The sequence below is a fragment of the Mastomys coucha genome, unplaced genomic scaffold (genome assembly GCF_008632895.1).
Source record: "Mastomys coucha isolate ucsf_1 unplaced genomic scaffold, UCSF_Mcou_1 pScaffold14, whole genome shotgun sequence".
Classification (NCBI taxonomy): domain Eukaryota; kingdom Metazoa; phylum Chordata; class Mammalia; order Rodentia; family Muridae; genus Mastomys; species Mastomys coucha.
This window is the reverse complement of record NW_022196896.1, coordinates 22292902-22313713: the sequence shown is the minus strand read 5'-3', so window position 1 is coordinate 22313713 and position 20812 is coordinate 22292902. Positions and strand designations below refer to the sequence as shown.

Below are 20812 nucleotides of genomic sequence, written 5' to 3'. Positions count from 1 at the left end.
GAGCTAAATTAAGAAGGCCTTGAAGAAAATGCAAGCAATGAGCCAGCTGGCTTCTAGAAGAATCAAAAGAATACAGTTTTGCAAATTAGAGCCCAGAGGCAATCTTAGCGTTGCAGAAAAGCATGCCAGCTGCTGTTTTCAGTTGTGGCTGTGCAGACTCTGCAGCAGATGCTGTCTGGCATCCCTCGTGGGTCTGTGCTCCTCTTGAAATCCCTGAAAACACTGATGTATCTCCTCGGATGCAAGTGAAGAGAAGCGTGCAGGAGAGGAAGCCAAGGGAGCCAGGGGACCCCCAGCTCCTGCACAGAGCTAACATTCCCTCCCGCTCAGAAAGGATGGAAATTAAAAACACTATTCATTTGTGCTGTTTGGTTCGCTGAAAGGCCACTCTTAGAGTCACAGGCTTTGGGCGTCACACAGAAAGGACAACACTGCTAAGAGCATTGCCACAGTGTGTCTTGGACCAGAGCACTCGCTAGTAAATGATCAGACGCTGTTGTTTTTCCCGTTGAAACATTTAATTCATTTTTCTGAGACACTGGGAGTCTTTATATTCCATTCACTCACATACAATAATCCTAGAGTCTCTGCCCCATAATCACCATGAAAGGCTCCTAAGTACTTGAAATATGAGCAGTCCGTATTAGGATTAATCTGCACATGTAAAACACACAACAGATTCTGAAGTTTTATTGAGGGGAAAATATATTTTAAAAATATACTTCTCTAATCCATGTCAAAATTATAATTATTTTATCCTATCAGGTAAGTTAAAATGTATTAAAACCAGTTTTATTAGGTTTTCATTTTTAAAGATGGGGCCACTAGATAACTTAAAATTCCTTAGGTAGCTCATAATATATTTCTTTTGAACAGGACTTCTCTAAAGTATGTGACAAAATGCCTGATTTTAAAAAGATTTTTTCCAACAATAAATGTACAATATATTTAAAATTTATTAATTATAATAAAATTGCCTGATGAATAAAAGCCAAATCTTTGGCATAACGGCAGCAAAACTGGTAAACTGAATTATATGAAACTCCCAGCCATTTTTCTTTCTTATCCACTGTGTCTATGCACAGCAATATAGAACGGATGACATGCCAGGTCCCTGGCTAAATGAATGCCAAGGATACAATGAACAGTAGCAGACGGAAGCAGTGCTCTCCAGTGGCTTTAATTCCAGGCTAGAAAGAAGATATCAATCATACGGTCACATTGGTGAACACGAAATGTCTACAGTGCACAAAATGTGAAGAGAAGAACCATAGCCCCCAGCATTAGTGATAGCTGTAGAACGGAGCAGCCAAGAGGGAGAGAGTGGAGCCTAGCAGACGGAGAACAATGGTGTGCTAGAAAGTTGAATTTGAGGTAAAACCCAGGCCAGTGGGGTTTAGAGAGATGCCTCAGCAGTTAAGGGCTCCAGCTGATACTCTGGGACCTGAGTTCAGTTCCCAACACCCACAGCAAGTGGCTTACCACTGTCTGTCACTCTAGTGTCAAGAGATTCAACACCATGTTTCCGCCCTCTGCAGACACGGCATGGTTGTGCACATTGCACAATGAGTGACACATGCTTATAAATAAAACGATCATGAAATCTTAAGAAGGAAGGATCGAAGGGACACAGGAACAAGGGAGTGTAAAGCTATGCAGCCGAGACTTGTATAGGAAAGTACTAGACTGTGTAGGGAAAATAAATTTCTGACCTAAGCAAAGTCTTTTTTTGGGACTGAAGGAAGAAATAAGATGGTGTTGTTTGTAGAGATGAGACTGAATCCCAGGCATGGTAGATGACTGTGTTATTATCACTTAGCTACACCTCCAGCCTTAAATAGATAACTACTACACAAAAACATCGCAGTGAAGTAGTCCAGTGAGAATACAGAAGCTGTTGCAGGCGGTAAAGTAATTAATAAAGGTAATGTGCTTATCACTTGTGCTTTGATGAGTTATAATTAGCTAAAAAGTTGAAGGGCTTTTATGTGTTCCAGGTTAATTTAGTGGGTATGCGTTCCCGTGCTTAAGGGAGGCAGAGTTGTTGAAAAGCCTGCACTTTGAAATCATGAAGTGTGAAAGGGGGTTTATACAAGTACCCCAAATAGAGTCAACCTCTGTAGATATGCTTAGAGCTATCTTCACACCAGTTAGCAACCGTACCTACGTATACTTAGTGGTTACCACATGGAAGTTTTGAAATGGATAGCAAAGCAGCCTCAATTTGAGCATGCACATGAGTTCAGCCTGTGTTCCTGCGCAGATGGACAGGAGTGGTTAAGAAACAGAGCCACCTCAGCAGCAGGGTACCCTGAGAAGATTCTGCGGGTGGGTGGGCTTTAGGGGTTCTGCTAGATTCTAGATTTGTTTCTTTTGAACTTAGATGAATAGAATGCCATGCAAGTTAGAGAAATCTTTATAAAAAAAAATGTCTTTAGAGATGTCCTCTTATTGCAATCATTCAGACACGTGACCTCAGAACAAAGAAAGAGTATCCTTATCCGCATTCTAGTAAATGATGTTAGTGGGCCACGAAAATTTCATACGTAGGACAAATTTTCTAAAGTGTTCTTTCTCTGAAACCTTCACTGTTGAAAGTTACAAAGACTGATCAGAGAGTTTTCTTATCACTTATGCAGAAATTGAAGATGCAGTCATTGAAATGTGGCCTAAGGCCAGAGACGACACACATCAAGGCTGCATTTCAGCCTTTCTGTCTCTAAGACAAGTAACAATATCATATCAGCTTCCTCATGTACCTGAAGCAAATCTGAGGGCCAACTAGGATGAGAAAACCATGGCAGGAGAAAGCTGTCCCAGCCACAGGAACATTTTTACTTAAAAACAGTAACAACAGAAACTTAGTAAACTCAATTGCAACTACTGGCATTTCAAGAGTGGCTTCTGTCTGCTTCTGTGTTTCACTAACTAAGCATGTGACAATTCATCTAACCTTTATTCAGTTGTAACTCTGCTTTGTCAGCTGAGACCACTTAAGCCTGAAGAGTTACAGGGGCAGCCACCCATTGCTACATGGAGGAGCCAGCTTGCAAGCCCAGCTTCCAGAACCTTCCCTTGACACATTTCATTTTTTGAGCCTAAACGTGGAAACAACCTAACATACTCACTTTGTAAAGAGAGGCCTGTGAAAAATCTATAGCAACTTAGAATGATACAGGAAGGAGTCACAAGAGAAAATGATTGCAATCAGTTAAGAGTAAATTACAAAAAGGTTTGTGCCAACCAAGAGACACTATGAGCCAGGATTTGAAATCACTAACTTCATGGAAAACCCATCAAAGTATGTGATGTCATGAGTCTGAGCTTACATAAGAATTTTGCTTCTTAAACAAGTTAGAGTAATTATTTGTTAAATTGCAATATATTCAAATTTGATCATTGCATTTTTTTCCTCTGTGCTGTGGTGTATGGCAGTGGTTCTCAACCTGTGGGGAGGGCTGAAAGACCTTTTCACAGGAGTTGCCTAAGACCATTGAAAAACTCAGATTTTTATATTATGATTCATAACAGTAGCAAAATTACAGTTTTGAAGTAACAACAAAATTATTTTATGGTGCGGATCACCACAACATGAGGAAATGTATTAAAGGGTCCCAGCATCAGGAAGGTTGGGGACCACTGGTGTATAGCATCAGTTTTAGTCAATACTTTAGTATTTATCTGTATTTATCTTGAATCTTGCCCATAAGGTCCCAAAACTTACACTTTTCTCATACATTGTTCTACAACTTAAAAACTATATTATTAATATAAGATAAACCTTTAATAAATGTTTACATTTGCATGTAAAATAGTTTATGGATTTTCACCCAATTCTTATTACTTAATAATGGTTAGAGCTGTGATTGTTAATTTTTTACGACATACATCAATTTCTTTGATGGGTCACTAGTTAGGGGTACAAATCACTCAGAGTTTAAATCTCAGCTTTGCCATCCCCAAGGTCTGTGACATGGGACTGGATTGCAGTTCTGGACATTCCATTCCGCAAAGACGCTCCTTCTGACAGAAAATAAACAACTCAACGTAGCTTCAGGAACTCCCTGATCTGACCAGACTCACAAGGGCCCTCCCAAGAGTAACCAATAAAGACTACAGAATGATTACAGAGAGGGCAAGCTGCAAAGAATCCCCTCAAGCCAGGGCAGCTGCTGGGAGAAACCAGCTGGCTACCTGCAGAGGCTTAGACCAACTGGGGCACCTGGGAAGGACACTCTGCAACCTGCTGAGCTGCCTAGAGGCTGTGCACTGTGCTCCAGGTACCCAGATTTTGTCAACTGTCACCCATCCTGGGGTGGACTTTGATGATGCATCTTTCTTTGAGTCATTTCTGCTCCTGTAAGCCATCCTTCACCCATATTCCTGTAAGTAACCTCAATAAAACTCATTGGTTCCCTGAGTTGAACTTTGGTAGCAACTGTACTATACGTACATGAAACCTGTTGTGGGATCCCTATCTTGGCTGAATACATATGTGTGTTTCGGGTCTCCCCAGGAAAAGTTTCATAACACAACACCTGGGCCAATTTCTTTCATCAACTCTGTGACACAGAAACTGAGAACATCAATTTTACATCTTTCAATGAGTTGCCTAAAGATTTCGTCCACTTAAGAAGACATACATAACTCCATATTATTTCCACCTCCATCTATATCATCCTTCCTATCATCCTACCCTTACCCAGCATAATGCCCAGTATATATCAGGCTTGCGAAAACAAATACACACACACACACACACACACACACACACACACATATATATATACACACATATATGTGTGTGTGTATATGTATGTATATATATATGAAACCATTTGAGTTTCCAAAATATATATAAAACAGTTTTCCCCTTAACCCCAAATATTCACATACATAGAATTTATATTTGACACATTTGCTCACTGCTATACATAAAAGTATTCTTATCAAGATATATTCTGCCTAGGCTTTGTTTTATTTTATGACAAGGAAGTGACAAAAAAAAAGAAAGAAAAAGAAAGAGAATTCTTTATTTAGCTCTGTACCCCATTTTTTTAATAGGGTTATTTGGTTCTCTGGAGTCTAACTTCTTGAGTTCTTTGTATTCATTGGATATTAGCCTTCTATCAGCTATAGGGTTGGTAAAGATCTTTTCCCAATTTCTTGGTTGCCGTTTTGTTGACAGTGTCTATTGACAGTGTCTTTTGCCTTACAGAAGCTTTGCAACTTTATGAGGTCCCATTATCCATGGAAGGAGTTGCAGAGATTAACTATGGAGCAGAGACTGAAGGAAGGACAAGCCAGCCTAAATATAGCTATCTCTTGAGAGGCTCTGACAGTACCTGACTAATACAGACGTAGAGGCTCACAGCCATCCATTGAATTGAGTACACAGTCCTCAATGAAGGAGTTAGAGAAAGGACCTATGGAGCTGAGGGGTTTGCAGCCCCTTAGGACAAACAACAATATGAACTAACTAGTACCCTCAGAGCTCCCAGGGTCTCAAACACCAACCAAGGGCTGCACATGGTGGGTCTGATTGTTCTGGCAGCATGTGTAAAGTAGAGGATTGCAAATTCGATCTTCAATAGGAGGAGAGGCCCTTGGCCCTGTGAAGTTCTGTGCCCCAGTGTAGGGGAATGCCAGGGCCAATAAGTGGGAGAGGGTCGGGTGGCATGCATAGGGAGGGGGGAGGCAACAGGGGTTTGTTCTTGTTGTTTTATTTGTTTGTTTGTTTTTTGGAAGGGAAACTGGGAAAGGAGAAATTTACGTGTAAATAAAGAAAATATCAAAAAAAAAAAAAGAAAGAAAAAAAGAATGAAAAGTCATGCAGACTGTTTAGATTAACTAAAATACCACTAGAGGGTGCTCTGGCTTCAAGATTGCTAATAAAGCCAGTGTGGGTATGGAATGCAGCAGTTTGCTCTTTGAATCATTGAGCCTGTGGAAAAGTCATCATTGATGGGAAAAATACGAAAAATAGGGGAGTCATAACAGGATGGAGGGAGTAGGAGAGGAAAGGAGGGAGGGCTTCTAGAAGCTGCTTAGAAAATGCGAATCAGCAATGTTTTCAAGGCTTAATAGGGAAAGAGTGACACCCCGCAGCCCCCCTTTCCCTGCAGAATAGTTGTTACCTGTGTCTTCGAGCCCGTGCTGTACAGACCAGCGGTCCTTCCCATGGCTGCAGCACTTGGGATGCAGAAGAGAAATGAAGGGATCACGTTGCTGAGGCCATGGGCCAAAAATTCCTGCAAGATTAGTTATGGAAGAATGGAACATTTCTTTATCAAAATCCTTTTCTATGGTCCCAAGTACAATTCATAAAAAAAAAAAAAAAAAAAAAAAAAAAAAAAAAAAAAAAAAAAAAAAAAAAATGAAGCTTGTTTATGCTCAGCTACTATTGCCCACACCAGCTAAGATGTAATAGTTTATAATAAAACTACCTAACCTGCACAGTCTGCTTGCAATCCTCCAAAGCTATTCTAAGCACATCACTCAACTCTCATAATTAGCTCGTGAAGAGATTCTAATTCATGATTTCCATTGCCCCATTGCCACATTGCCCATTCCTATCTATCGTCTAAGTGTTCCCAGTTGGGATTTTATTCCCACCCTTTCCTCAGTGACCTCTGCCTTACCAACTCCAATGGCGACTGCTTTGCTTACCTAGTATAAAGAAGCATTTCACACAGTTGCTCATTCTCTACTTCTTAAGAGGTCCCTTCAATGGGCTTCTTGGACCCCACCCTTTCCAAGCCTGCCTCTATCTCTCCAGCTGTCACTTCTCGGTTTCTTTTGTTCTCTAATCAATCGCAACAGTGGGATGCTTTCTATTGTCTGTCTAGATCTTAACTGTCCAAACACACCCTGGCAACTCTCAAATCCTCAGCTTAGACTACTCTTCTTAACTCCAGATTGCTACATCCAATCTATTTGTCATCAACATTTGATGGCTAATGGGAAATCAGTAAGTACTTGTACTGGCTGGTTTCGTATGTCAATTTGACACAGGCTGGAGTTATCACAGAGAAAGGAGCCTCCCTTGAGGAAATGCCTCCATGAGATCCAGCTGTAAGGCATTTTCTCAATTAGTGATCAAGAGAGGGAGGACTCACTGTGGGTGGTGCCATCCCTCAGCTGGTAGCCCTGGCAAGCTGAGCAAACCAGGGGAAATAGGTAGTAAGTAACATCCCTCCATGGCCTCTGCATCAGCTCCTGCTTCCTGACCTGCTTGAGTTCCAGTCCTGACTTCCTTTGCTGATGAAGAGCAATGTGGAAGTGTAAGCTGAATAAACCCTTTCCTCCCTGACCTGCTTCTTGGTCATGACATTTTGTGGGATAGAAACCCTGACTAAGGCACTATTCTATAAATTTCTACCATCCTAATCACATCATTTCAAGTCTAGGCCCCAACTGGACAGTTATCCATGACTCTTTCCATGCACATGGGTACAGTCCAGTGCCCATCCACGTGTGTCCTTCCTCACCAGGACCTGGTCCAGTCATCACGTTTTTTCTGGATAAGTGAAAAAAATCTTCCTAATACTTTGCCTACCCCTATTGGTATCAGTTCCTATAAATGATATCTCTGGCCTCAGAGAGTTGTGGTTCTGGTAAGAAAATGTAGATAGCAAATAGACAAAGCTAGAAAGCAAATGGAGAAGGGTGTGGAGAGAGCTGGGTTTGAGAGTTTGGTCAACAGAAGTCTTCCTATGAAGTGAGTATCTGAATAAGGCAGTTATCTAGAAATGGGAGGGGACAGAATTCTGAGGAAATGGAGCTGTGAGTATGGATTTCCCAGCCAGAATCTTGACTAGTGAGTTTAAAGGAGAGATAGAGAGTATGGTTAGGACGTATCTTATGAGACTAGATAAGAAATGGAATCCCACACACATAGAGCCTTGAAAGCCATGGTAACAAGGTCTGTAACTTGAGCATCAAAGAAGGGAAACCTTGGGAGTTTCTGAGTGGATGAAACCATTTATCTGTGTTGGTTACTATTTTATCCCTGGCCCCGATAGTGGAGCTTAATAGGCATATGCACAGAGAGAAACTGAGGTCCTCAAACTTCAATGTGAATTCTATGTGCAGGTAACTCTGTACTAGTCGGCAGTCTACTGCAGCTTCTGTTCAGGTTCAAGGCCCTGGGGCATGAAGAAGACACTGGGAGAGTAGGTTCAGTAAACAGGTTGTGCATGCACTCTTACGTATGTAGGAACAAAACTTCACATTCTGAAGGGTCTTAGTAAGAAGAGTAATTATTAGTGTTCCACTTTGAAATCCCTAAGCTTTCAAAGTTATCTATCATGAAATGATAAATACCCTTGGATTCTCTCCTAAAACCAAACGAAAGAGCATGAATGTGTATGTGTGTTTCTTTAAAAATGTATTAGAAGGGTCAGTGAGATGATTCAGTGGGTAAAGGCACTTGCTACCAAACCTGCTGATGTGAGTTCAATCCAAGGACCCACACAGTGGAAACAAAGACTGTATCCTCTGACAAGCATACAGATAAAAAGACGGAATGTCGAAATTAATACACTATACGCTCTGAAAGCTAGATTCTCGGCTTCCTGTGAGTGACTCAGAGACCTTCCTGTCTTGCTCTGCCTATGTTGGCTACACATTTAGAAAAGTTGTATTTTCAAACATTTGACATTTTCAGTATCTGAGAGTCCACAGAATAATGAAAGCCCCTGGCTAGAGAGGGGCTGGGGGCACACTCCACCTGGTTGTCATCAACTGAATATTTGAACTTCTTGGCAGATCCTTGTGCAAGAGCCAGCGAGGCCACGTAGCCTACAAGTGCAACTCCGAAAGCTTCAGTGAGCACTGCAGAGAGGATGTTCATTGGGGGAGCACGGGGAGGAGGAATCCTATGGAGAGAAAGACTATATTGAAGTCATGAACCTTCCAGTTGTTTCTATAGGAACTTGCCATGAAATCTACTGCAGCGGTGTTTCTGAAGTTGACAAAGAGTTAAGTGAAACCCCTAAGAGAAAACTAAGTGGTCTTGCCCTGAAAAGCCCTATATCTTCAATATTATTTAGCAGAAATGAAAAATTGTAAGAAATACCACAAGGAGAGCCCCATGCATCTATCTAACTGACACTCACACCCAGGGAATTCAGGTCATACCGCAGAATTCTGACTTGACAAGAGTTTCTTGTAGGAAACAAAAGCATATCTGGGTCTTCTTTCATTTGAACCTTTCCAAATATTTATTTGGCCACTACTGGAACCATATTTCCTCCCTTGAATGCTGCAGCGTTTCAGGCAAACACTAGCTTACTGTCGACTAATCTCCAAATACGCCATGGACTTCATTATGGTAATTACACTTTTAACTCAATCCTTTCATGAGACAGTTAATCATGCCTTCCATACACTAAGGAAAACATGAAGGAAGATCTCATCTCCTCTCTGTTGCAAAATAGACCACACTTAGCTTCATTTCAAAGACGTCTTTAAAGCATTTCTCAGATAATACCCAGCCATTATGTCTTATTGTCCCTTGAAAAGCATGTAAGCCAAATGACCATTTACGTATTCCTTGTCATGCTGGGAGACTTACCCCAACCCCTGAAAGAATTCCTGTGGTAAAAATAAAGGAAAGGGGGGAGTTATTTCATACTGGTTTCTGTCTTATTCTCTAGTGTATGAGTGGGACATGGACTCTTTCTCATTAATTGTTTCATTTAATTTTCTCAGCAACACCAAGTCAAGTATACCACAACCACCGTAGAGATGAGAAAATGTTTGGAGGAAGGTTACAAGGAGAAGTTTTCTAAGCCATGCCTTCCTGCAGTTCCTTCAATGGGATTCTCAGACGAGAATATGAACAGGAGTAGAAGGAGGAGGAGTTGTCTCTGAGTGCTCTGTATGCTTTGTTCCCCAAATACTGTGAATATACATTTTATACAAAACTTGAAGTGAAGAAATCAAACTTCTAGTTCATTAAAACAAAATGTGATTAATAACAACACCTGGACTGAAGAAGAAACAACTGGCTTTCCAAGAAGAAGCAGAGGGACCCTTAGGAAAGGGATTTAGGGACCCCTCCTTTGTCTGTGTCTAAACAGGCCAACCAACACAGAGGATTTTTTTTTTTTAATTAACCTTTTTTTCTTTTGGTTTGTTTTGTTTCTGGGAATTTTTCTACTATTCCTTCACTTTAAGGAGATGAAAAACAAAATACAAAGGACCCAACAATTCTAACTTTGTCTCAAAATTAGACTTTGTCTCTGTCCATTTTATTCAGCCTATAAGGAAGTTATGAACTCACAAGGTATTTGTTCTTCTCTGCAATAGCTTGTCAGCCTGCTTTGTCGGCAACTTTTGTTGCTTCCCAGTGTAGACCATGTAACATATTCTCTTGAAGTCTGGAGGAGACTGGAGAGAAGCGGGGAGCCAGGCCATCTTACCTGACTCTACTGCTCTTCGCAGGCCTTCTGGATCCCAGTTCCTCAGGATGCATGTTTGTGTTTATCATAACTTAAGTAATAAAAATGGCCACAAGAACAAGTGTGGCTGAGCAATTAAGGTAGGCCAGACCCAGGCACTGGCAAATTTAGCAACCTCCATTATTTTTCAAGCCATATCTTTGTAAATGCTTTTGAATCTTTTACTTGAAGCAATGCTGCATAAACCAATTACATTCTTATTTAATAACAGGTTAGCTTATAACTTAGAAAATTACTGCTTTTCTCCACATGTTGGTTTTTGTCATTCATAATAAAAATCAATTAGAATTTTGCCTCATAAAACCACAAAAAGAAATTAAATCCATTCCCACCCAGGCCTAGGCCCTTTCAACATCAAAAAACAAACACTCAGATAAACACATATTAAAAGAAAGATTACATTACCCGCTTGGAATGTGCCCAACTACTTCTAATCCGTATGTGTTTTCCATGTTGGTACAATAGCAAGCAAAGGAGGCAGCAATGATCTGAACGGTTGCATTGGAAAAAGAAACAAATATATATATACACATATTACTATCTAACTTTCAAATGCATAAAGATGCTTAAAAGTACATATTATGCGTCCCACGATTACTAATGAAATACTAAAAGTTAAGTCAGGAATGAATGTTCGATGTCTATAATTCTAGCACTCAGGATGTCAGGACAGACATATCTGGAATTTGAGAACAAGCTAGGATATACAGTAAGACACAATATCCAAAAGAAAAAGAGAAAAATAGGGAGAGGGGTAGAGAGAAGGTGGTTAACAGGCATGGCTGAACTTGGCTAGGAACTTCTGGAGTCCTATAGCATAGTTCAATAAATATATATCATTGGTGATGATATAAATCAACCATGCTTTTAAATGATTAAATGATTTTAAGCATGATTAAAATTATCATGTATTTTTAAAACCCTAGGAAAAAAGATTTGGAATGTTCCAATACAAAAGAATGCAAAATGACCAAGACAACAGATATGTCAGTGATTTTGATCCGATAGTTAAACCTTAAACACGGTATTATACTGCCACACTGATCTAAGTCCATACATACAGGTCTACAGTATGGACCATCACCCACCACTTGTCAAGTACAATTCTAAATTATACTTCTAAAGCTCAGCACATTCCTGATCTGTCAACGTGCAGTATTTGCAGTGCATGGGTTTTCTAACATTTTGCTTTGTACCCACCCAATTATGTCAAGTTTTGAAGGCACAAAAGATACAAAATATAGTGATGTGTATATGCATGTTTGTGTGTGTGTGTGTGTGTGTGTGTGTGTGTGCACGCATATGTGAGTATAAGCACTGAAACTCAGCCTATGGTTTCTCTCATGAAATGAAGGGGTCCTTTGTAAGAACTTATTTTTCTCTCCATGAGAACAACCTCTCAAGAGGATGAAGTACTATACAATATTCTTACTTGGCTAGTAGTAAATGCTGATTTACAACCTCCTTAATTTGTTTTTAATTTGGGGCCTAATCTCTTTAATGAAGTAAGCCATTCCAGCTCCCAACCTGATAGGACAAATGACTTTCAGAAAGCCTTCAAAGAGGTTCAGATATCCTACTTCGATGTTATTGAGATATTCGAGTAAGGTCACTTGCTTGGTCTACAATCACAGTTTGTCTGTCTGTCTGTCTCTCTCTCTCTCTTTTCTCTCTCTCTCTCTCTCTGTGTGTGTGTGTGTGTGCGCGCGCGCGCGCTTGTGTGCGCTTGTGTAAGTGTTACATCCATGTATATATACTTGCCAAAGGATTGCGTGTGTGCAAATGCACATGGGTTCATGTTCACATAAAAGACCAAAATTGATGTCTGGACTCATTCATGATTGCTATTCATCCATATTCAATGAGATGGGGCCTCTCAATCAAACCTAGATCTCCTATATATGGCTAGTTTGATAGCCAGTCTGCCCTGGGGATCCATCTTCCAGGGCTGGGATAACAGGTAGTCTGGGTGCCATTTCTAAGGGTTCTGGGTATAGGAACTCTAGTCCTCATGTTTAAGCACTTAACCAGGGAGCTCTTCCCTCAGCAACACAATCATGATCCAGCACACATCACAGCCAGGTCAGCCTGTGTTACACTGACCAGGATGCCTGAGTGTTTCTCACCCATGGTCACATTCTTTCATGCACTAATGTTTTTACTAGCTATGGGATTTTCAGGTTGTCTGACCTGAGATCCCTTCTTTACAGCATGTGAATTTCTGCTTCCTGGAGAATATAGGTTGAGCCCTTTTGAGATTTCAGGTTGCTTTGAAGAGATGCTGATTAATACAGTTTACAGTTTATGTCAGTTCTTCTGGTCTATTACTATATAATTTCATGACCCACTGTGTTGGGCTATGGTTAAAATATATTTGAGATATTAAATACAAATGTTGAAAAATACTACCAAATTGAGCTACTATATAATGATAACCTGTAAAGTGAAAACTAGTTGTATCACCTAAAATGAGTCTTGAGAAGTTTTCTGAGGACAAATAGAAGTGAAATAACAAAAGCAACTTTAAGTGGCTTACCTTCTTAAAAGAGATACATCAATCATATACATAAAGTACAAATTGTCCATATACATGATCAGAGTAAGAGCACTTCAAAATTACACTATCAAATAAAGAGCATCTAACAATCAGATGCTTAATAGTAAAAAAGCAACTTTTGTACTTATATTCCTAACTATGCCTTTTGTTTAATTTAACTGAACTCATTTTAAAAAGCTTCTAAAACATGAAATGGGCTTAAGAAGCAAAATATTACTTTAGGTTTAACAAAAGAAAGTTCAAACGATGATTACATAAATATCAAAGTGTTATATGAGTAGTCTAAGTCAATGAGACAGCACCCTGATTTTTTGCTGTATTTGTTTAACATGATTTCTTTGTCTGTTGAGGTCACCAGTTCCTCTGTAGTACGTATTTTGTTACCATTATGGGTTTCCTAGACTAGCCTGCCCTTAGACATGGACAAGAAGGAATTCTGTCCAGAATGCTAGAGATAGTTCTAACTGGCCCTCCTTCAACTGTTTCATTCCCTATACATGGAAAGCTTTAGAGGATAAAGAATAGGTGCCCAAATCAAATCTACCCTAGCTTCTCCTCTGTCTATGCTACAGCTACTCAGATATCTATCATTCAGTGCTTACACAGCATCTTGCCTGGTTACAGGGGATCTTCCATACCAGAGTAACCCATGGGAGGCCGATGGGTAGTTGGGATGGTACAGTGAACATGGTCAACGTCTGACACTGGCTCAGTGTCATGAGTAGGATGATGCTGGAGTGAGTGGAGAAAGAACAGCCTAGAATGCATCTCATGCTACCAAATCCCCTCAACTTATAGGAGTAGAATTCTCTATCTTAATATACGTTTCAAGGTCATCAACCAAGTAAAGTCAAGGTAAAAAAGGAACAAAGCAAAACAAAGACTGGAACTGGCTTTAATTTTTTTTGTTGTTGTTGTTCTGTAGTTTTCAAGTACTTTGTCCTGCATTGGTGCGTTTGCCCAGGGTCTGGAAAACACATGCCATATCAAGAATATCTGCCACTTTTGAAATGATTCTTACCAATTTTTCAGAAAAATATCAGTTTCCTTATGACTAGATTAGGGGCCTGTCTCCCAGAGGTTATTTTGAAATGTTGGTTTTATAAAACTTTTCATATAACTTTCCAAGATGCAACCAGCATTTCTTAATCCCTTCAGAACTTTGAGGTAAGATGGCAGATTTTGGATCTTGCTATAAAAAATTCAGTTGATGAAGTTATTTAAAAACCATTTATTTATATTGTATATGAATAATACAAGGAAATAGCATTAAAAAAACTAAAGCTTATTAAGGACACGTAAGTTGGCGGGCTGTGGTTGTGTCGGTGTGATCCTTTATTAAGAGTTCCTGGGAAAGCTCTTAAAACTTCATCTTTAGAAGCAAGATATGATGTAATTTTCCAGTCACAAACATATTTCAAAGAAACAGCCCTGGACAATGAAAATCCTGAGTGTTTTTATTTCATAGAGGTAAAACTAGTTTAGGAATAGAAATATCAACAAACCTTCCAATCACTAATGACTATGTCAGATAAGAGTTCTACATGTGTCACAGAGGTGCTGTGGCAATAGCACAGGTTATCATATTTGATTTCATTGCGTCAGATCATATCCGGTATTACTTAGAACTCACTCTTAGACATGTCCCTTAGAAGATCTCAGGCGATATCTTCTCTTATTTTTATAAAAAATCAAAAGCATATGAGAAATGTTATATAAATTGAAAACATGTGTCCTTCCTTTTTGAAAATGTTGACTCAAAATGTTTCCTGTTCTTACATTAATGTATATCCACGCAAATTAGCCTTTCATTAATGAGACACAGGAATGGCTGTGGGTTACTGTAGAAAATAGAGTAAGCCTCTGTAGATTATGCCCCTTTCCTGAAAGCAGCTAAGCTTTGCTGATTGCATACTTACCAAAACTAAGTCGACAGGAAGAACAACTTTAATTTTTCTTTTAAACTGTTCATTCAGCTCTTTAACGAGAACAAGGACAATGATGCTCAGCAAGGATAAGAGCAGTGCTTCCAGCTGGACAGACTTGATGTTCTCAAAAACATACGCATAAATCTACAGGAATGAGAAAGGAGCAAAATCAGGGTGGCCCAGCCAACACCAGCATCTAAGTCTGACCCTAAGTAAACTCGCTGATGCTGTATTAAAACAAAAAAAAACAAAACAAACAGCAAACAACAACAACAAAAACCAAACAACTCCTAGTGACTGGATGATGCAAAGATAGGGAGAAAAATAAATACAGGAAGGGAAAACCTGTATTTTCATGCATTAAGCTTCTTTGTCCTGGATTCTTCCATCAAAGTCAAGGTTTGACTCTTCTTACACAAGACACTAGAGAAGAGAGTCACTTTCCTGGCTCCTTCCTTGGCATGTGAAAAGGCAAGAGGGGCCTCATCTTTTGATATCTACCACAGTTTTTAAACTTAATAGAACAAACACACACACACATACACACACAAGTCAAAGGCTGGTATTTAATTGCTATCAGGCACTTGGCTTACTGTAACCTATTACCACATTCTCAGTTACTGGTCATTTATTAGTCTATCACCACTCACTCAGGACAATACTAGTTTGGCAGTGGTGTACAAAGCAGAAACAATCTTAGTACTCACAGACTTTACAATGCATTGTAGGGGTTGCTATTAAATTAATCAACTAGTACAACAAGATGCTAATCACACAGTTTGGATGGAAGTATATAACTGAATGTGTGAGCAATGAGTGTGGCCCTTCCTAAACCAGGAAACAAGAACTGAACAGGCTATAGATACGAAAAGGTGAAAGAAGTCTGCGGACATATTTTGCATTAAGGTCACATTTAAATGACTCAGAGCATCAAATGTGGTGGAGGGAGTACATGACTTCTGAGAACTTATGGTCATGAAACCAACATAGGACAGGAAGATGGCTCTCACAGTGCTGAGTTCAATAGCTCAGAACTCATGTCAGAAAGCTTGAGCAATGGCATGGGCTATAACCTGAGCACTAGAAAGATGGAGACATAAAGGTCTCTGGAGCATACTGGACAGACAGCCTGGATGCATTCCTGATCTCCAGATTCAGTGAGAGACCCTGTCTCAGAAAATAGGACAGAGATAGATACTGTCCTCTGATCTCCAGATGCCTGTGCTCTCACCAACACACACACACACACACACACACACACACACACAAGCAAATGAAAATATGCTAACATCAAACAATTTGTTGGTAACTATGAAGAAGGTATGCTAATAGCACATTCATATTAGATGCTCAATGTTGTGACTCCAGTTGGCAAAAAAAATAAATTTCAAGAGAAAAGTCAAGGAAAAGAATAAAATTAAAACTCTGCATGGATAAAGTTGAGAGTTTGTATTCATTCAACTAAGTGTCAGAAATATTTTGCTCAATAATATAAATTCTTGTGGGTGCTTGCTTACCTGACAGGTATGCTGGCATAAAGAGACAGGGTATAATTTAAGGAATTCTGAAGAGTGTAAATAGCTAACCTAAATCTAAACTTGGCTCTCTATAAGCATTTGATATTAAGCAACCAAATTTGAATATTTTTTAATTTGATTTTGCATGTACATATACTCATGCGTCTCCTCAGCCTTCTTGGACATACATCAATTGTATATACTGAGCATGATCACAAATATTCTAATAATTTTGTCAAAAAAAATGCAGTGAAGCTTCACTGGGTGAGAACAACTGAGGTAATGTCAGATTGTTCAAAGTGCACTTTAACTTACAGATAAAACAACAACAACAGCAATAATAATAGCAGCAAACCACCCATGTGTAACCTGATACATTTAGAAATGTATCACAGAACATGGAACAGGTGGTTCTACTCATTACTGTCCACCACACTATACTTAAACAGTTCTGCTCATAAGAGAATTCACCACTACACAATAATCATCATGTGAGATATAGATATTACTTTTCCTATCTGTCGCTTGGCATTATGATGAAAACTGTTCACAGTGTCACTGCAAGTGAAGAAACTGGGTCTATTTTTTTTTTTTTTTTTTATTTACCAATGACTCAAAGCCCAAGATAGAACTCCAAAGTCAGGAGACCAGAGAGGTGACTCAGTAGTTAAAGGCACTGATTGCTCTTTCAGAAGACCCAAGTTTGAGTCCAAGCACTGCATGCCAGTTTAGAACTGGCTGTCACTCCAATTTCAGAAAAATACAACGCCCTTCTCAGTCCACTGCAGGCACTGTGGGTGCATGGTGCACAGATATACACGCAGGCAAAACACCCATGCGTTTCAAATAAAATTTGAATTAAATTAGTTACGTTTTTTAAAAAATTCATCAGTATAGTTTTTCTCAGTGTGATACATTCTAATAAGGATGGGCATATACAGAGTGTCAAGAATTTTATTTTCAAAATACATGTCTCTGTCCCGTGGTTTGAGGATAATTGGGAATATTATTGAGACTATTCTTCCCAAAGAGCCAATCATCCAAATGTCTTAAAGCACTTAAATTATTCTTTACGCCTTTCCCCAGGAGATTAAAAGTATGCCATGACAATGAAGCTCCCAATCCATACCAGATTTTTATGTAATGTGCATTTTGAGAACATGTGTTTGCAGTGATACAAATGACCACCCCAGAATGAAAGGAATGAGACCCCCTTCCAGGGTTTTATTGTCTGTCTGGATTAAATGAGAGCTCGTCAAACAAAGCATGTCTTACAAGATGCTCCAGAAGAACATGGGGGGTGAGTGGGCAAAGACTCATTAAAACAAGAACTCAGAGCATGAAGAACACAAATAGAGGAGAGGCTGGGAGGAGTCCTAATGACTGTCATGTGGACCCACTTCAAGAAGTCACAAGCTAAATCAGCTTATGGAATATGAGTGGTCCATGCAGACGTTGCCGAGCTGGAGGTAAGGACAGACACGGGCCTTTCTAAATGATCACTCAGCAATACATGCTACCTTCCTCCTACCGTAGGTCCATTCCTCCTACCGTAGGTCCATTCCTCCTACCGTAGGTCCAGTTGTCTTGATATGCTGGTACACACCCTCTCCACCAGTTAATAAAACTTCCTAGAGCTGGGTACTGGTGACACATACCTTTAATCCCAGCACTCAATAGGCAAAGGCAGGCTGATCTCTGAGCTCAAGGCCAGTCTGGTCTACAGAATGAGTTCCAGGACAGCCAAGGCTACATAGAGAAATCCTTTCTCAAACAAACAAAAGAACAAAGAAACAAACAATTCCTAAAGATGCTCATCAATGGCTTCTCGGAGTTGAGAGAGAAACAACAGCAATTATGTGCACAATGAATCACCAAGTTCATAAGAACTGACTGACCCACTTAATAAATCAGTTCAGCACTTCTGAGAATATCATACTAGTTTATTATTTGACATAAACTGGAAATACTTATATACATAAACAAATCCATTTTAAGGCAATTCAGAGAATGAAAATTACTTATCTGCATACACATTGCTACATTTAATTTATTTAGATGTGATAAAGTTTCTGAAACTCTGCATAGTTACTTTTACACATACATACACACACACACACACACACTCTCTCTCATGTTTTAGCTGAGTTGGCCATTTTTCATAATTTTGTCTATTTTTTTCAATGATGGATTCTCAATTCTTTGAATAATATCTGAAATCAGATATTCAAGTAGCATTGTTGACTTAATATTCTGTATGAATATGACAAAAAGTAATGACAAACCTCTGAATGGGATACAGTGGAACATGAGTAAGAATCTGAACCAGGAAAGGCTGAGCCATATAAAGATGCCTTCTGTTCTCACAGTGAAAACTTGAGCTAAGTCTGGGATGGGTTTCTAGTTATGTTTGCATCCACTCATGCTTACTGAGGTTCTATTTAGTGGGAAGCAATGAGAAGAACATTAAAATTACCACCATAGTAAATTCCAAGTAACCTAACTTGATCTAAAGAATCAGATGTTTAAGAACTAAAATTGTATAATAAAGAAAATTGAAGGCAGAAAAACCTCATAGTATTAGTTAACTAAAAAGGAAAATGTTTCCTTGGAGCCACACCCACTCAGTTGTTTTCATTGCACAATTATGACTCGGATTCTAAGACCCTGTATAGGGACACACGCGTGCAGAAGAAAATGCCACAGCATCTACATAAATCTTCATGACACAAGACAACAATGTTAGAAAATGCTTAGAAAACATCAGCAGATGGTAAAATTATAATGGGCTGTTTTTTTTTCAATAGTCAGTCAACTGGAAATACTCATTACTCAAAAATATCTCCTTTCCTAGCATACTGGTTACTACAATAAAATATATAAGAGAAAAAGTTGATTAAAATATTTTAAAGTATAAAAACAACATTAATAATCACTTTTGCTAGTATTTCTGGACTACCTACAAAAGGACCACAAACAACACCTGAATAAATCCTTCCATGCAAAATGAAACACATAAAACCTTTCATACATTGATTATGCCTGTCTGATCTCTGTACTAAGGATCTGTCATGAAAAAGGTTGCATTTCACTAGGGAAACAGCTAAGTGACAGTAAACCCAGAATATTTTGCTATGTGTCAGCACTCTATTTGAATAGTAGGTACAAACTAATAACTGTCGATCTATGGGTCTTAATTTTAAATATATGATTTTGAGTTAGTCACCAACCACAAGGCCAGGACTGTTTCCAGAGGGCAATAATGCCAACACTCATACATGCTTATTACATGTGCTGACTTTGTAACAGAAAATGCATTTGGCATGATCTCTGTACAAAACTATATGTCTGAAAATAGTGACTTTCCCTACATTTTTGGGAGAATGTCTATTAAAATAAGTACAACTCATCAAAGTGTTTTGATCACATAACTGCTATAAAGCCTCATAACGAACAGAGTTTACCGAAGATCCCATCTAGCTGAATACTGCTAGAATTGGCAAAAGCCTGCAGAGCTTTGGGATCCGTCTTGTAAACAAGATGTAAGAGTTGAAGAAAAGGATCACAAAATTTCTGACTTCCACTTAAAAGGAGTTTAAGAAAAGAGCTAGTTTGTCTGCCCCTCCATCATGCCAAGCTTGTGTCCATAGATGGATCTCTCTTTGCTCTCCATGTTTCCATGAAAGTCATTTTATCTGGAAAAAGGGAATTACTACCTTAAGTACGAGTTCCTCCATCCACCCTATCACATGACTTCTTTCAAGCAATAACCCATTTTTCATTAACAAACTACATGAGATTCTTGTTTGTCTGTCTGTGTGTGTATCCACCTACCTGACTTCACATCTCCCCTCATGGACAACATGGATAGTATTTATCAACTGGATCCTCATTGCCTGTGAATCTGTCAACAAAAATTGCTACATAAATCTACTCTAGTAGTTCTTTAATCAAGGATGGGTTCTACTTTCTTTATCATTGTATAGAGGTCATAAAAACATTTCCAGGTTGTTGTGTTCTTAAGAAAACAACCTCACAGTGAATGATCGTTTTGATGTGTTCTTGGATTCAGCTGGCAAGAATTTTATTGAGTATTTTTGCATCAATGTTCATAAAGGAGATTGGTCTGAAGTTCTCTTTTTTCATTTGGTCTTTGTGTGGTTTAGGTATAAGCATAATCGAGGCTTCATAGAATAAAATGGGTAGTATACCTTCTGTTTCTATTTTGTGGAATAGTCTGAAGAGTATTGGTATTAGGTCTTCTTTAAAGGTCTCATAGAAATTGGACATAGTTCTACTGGAGGACCCAGCTATACCACTCCTGGGCATATACCCAAAAGATAC

At 39.1% G+C, this 20812-nt stretch overlaps 1 protein-coding gene across 2 annotated transcripts in view; it reads right to left on the bottom strand.

Annotated features, from left to right (window-relative positions):
• Slc26a7 (solute carrier family 26 member 7) overlaps window positions 1–20812 on the bottom strand; it is a 121421-nt gene that overhangs the window by 32466 nt on the left and 68143 nt on the right. For both annotated transcript variants that reach the window (XM_031366572.1, XM_031366573.1), the window contains exons 6-9: window positions 14943–15095; window positions 10872–10954; window positions 8732–8879; window positions 6138–6251 (exon numbers count right to left, since the gene is read on the bottom strand). In XM_031366572.1, the coding sequence (XP_031222432.1) occupies window positions 6138–6251; window positions 8732–8879; window positions 10872–10954; window positions 14943–15095 (498 nt within the window). The remainder of the gene's footprint in view (window positions 1–6137; window positions 6252–8731; window positions 8880–10871; window positions 10955–14942; window positions 15096–20812) is intronic.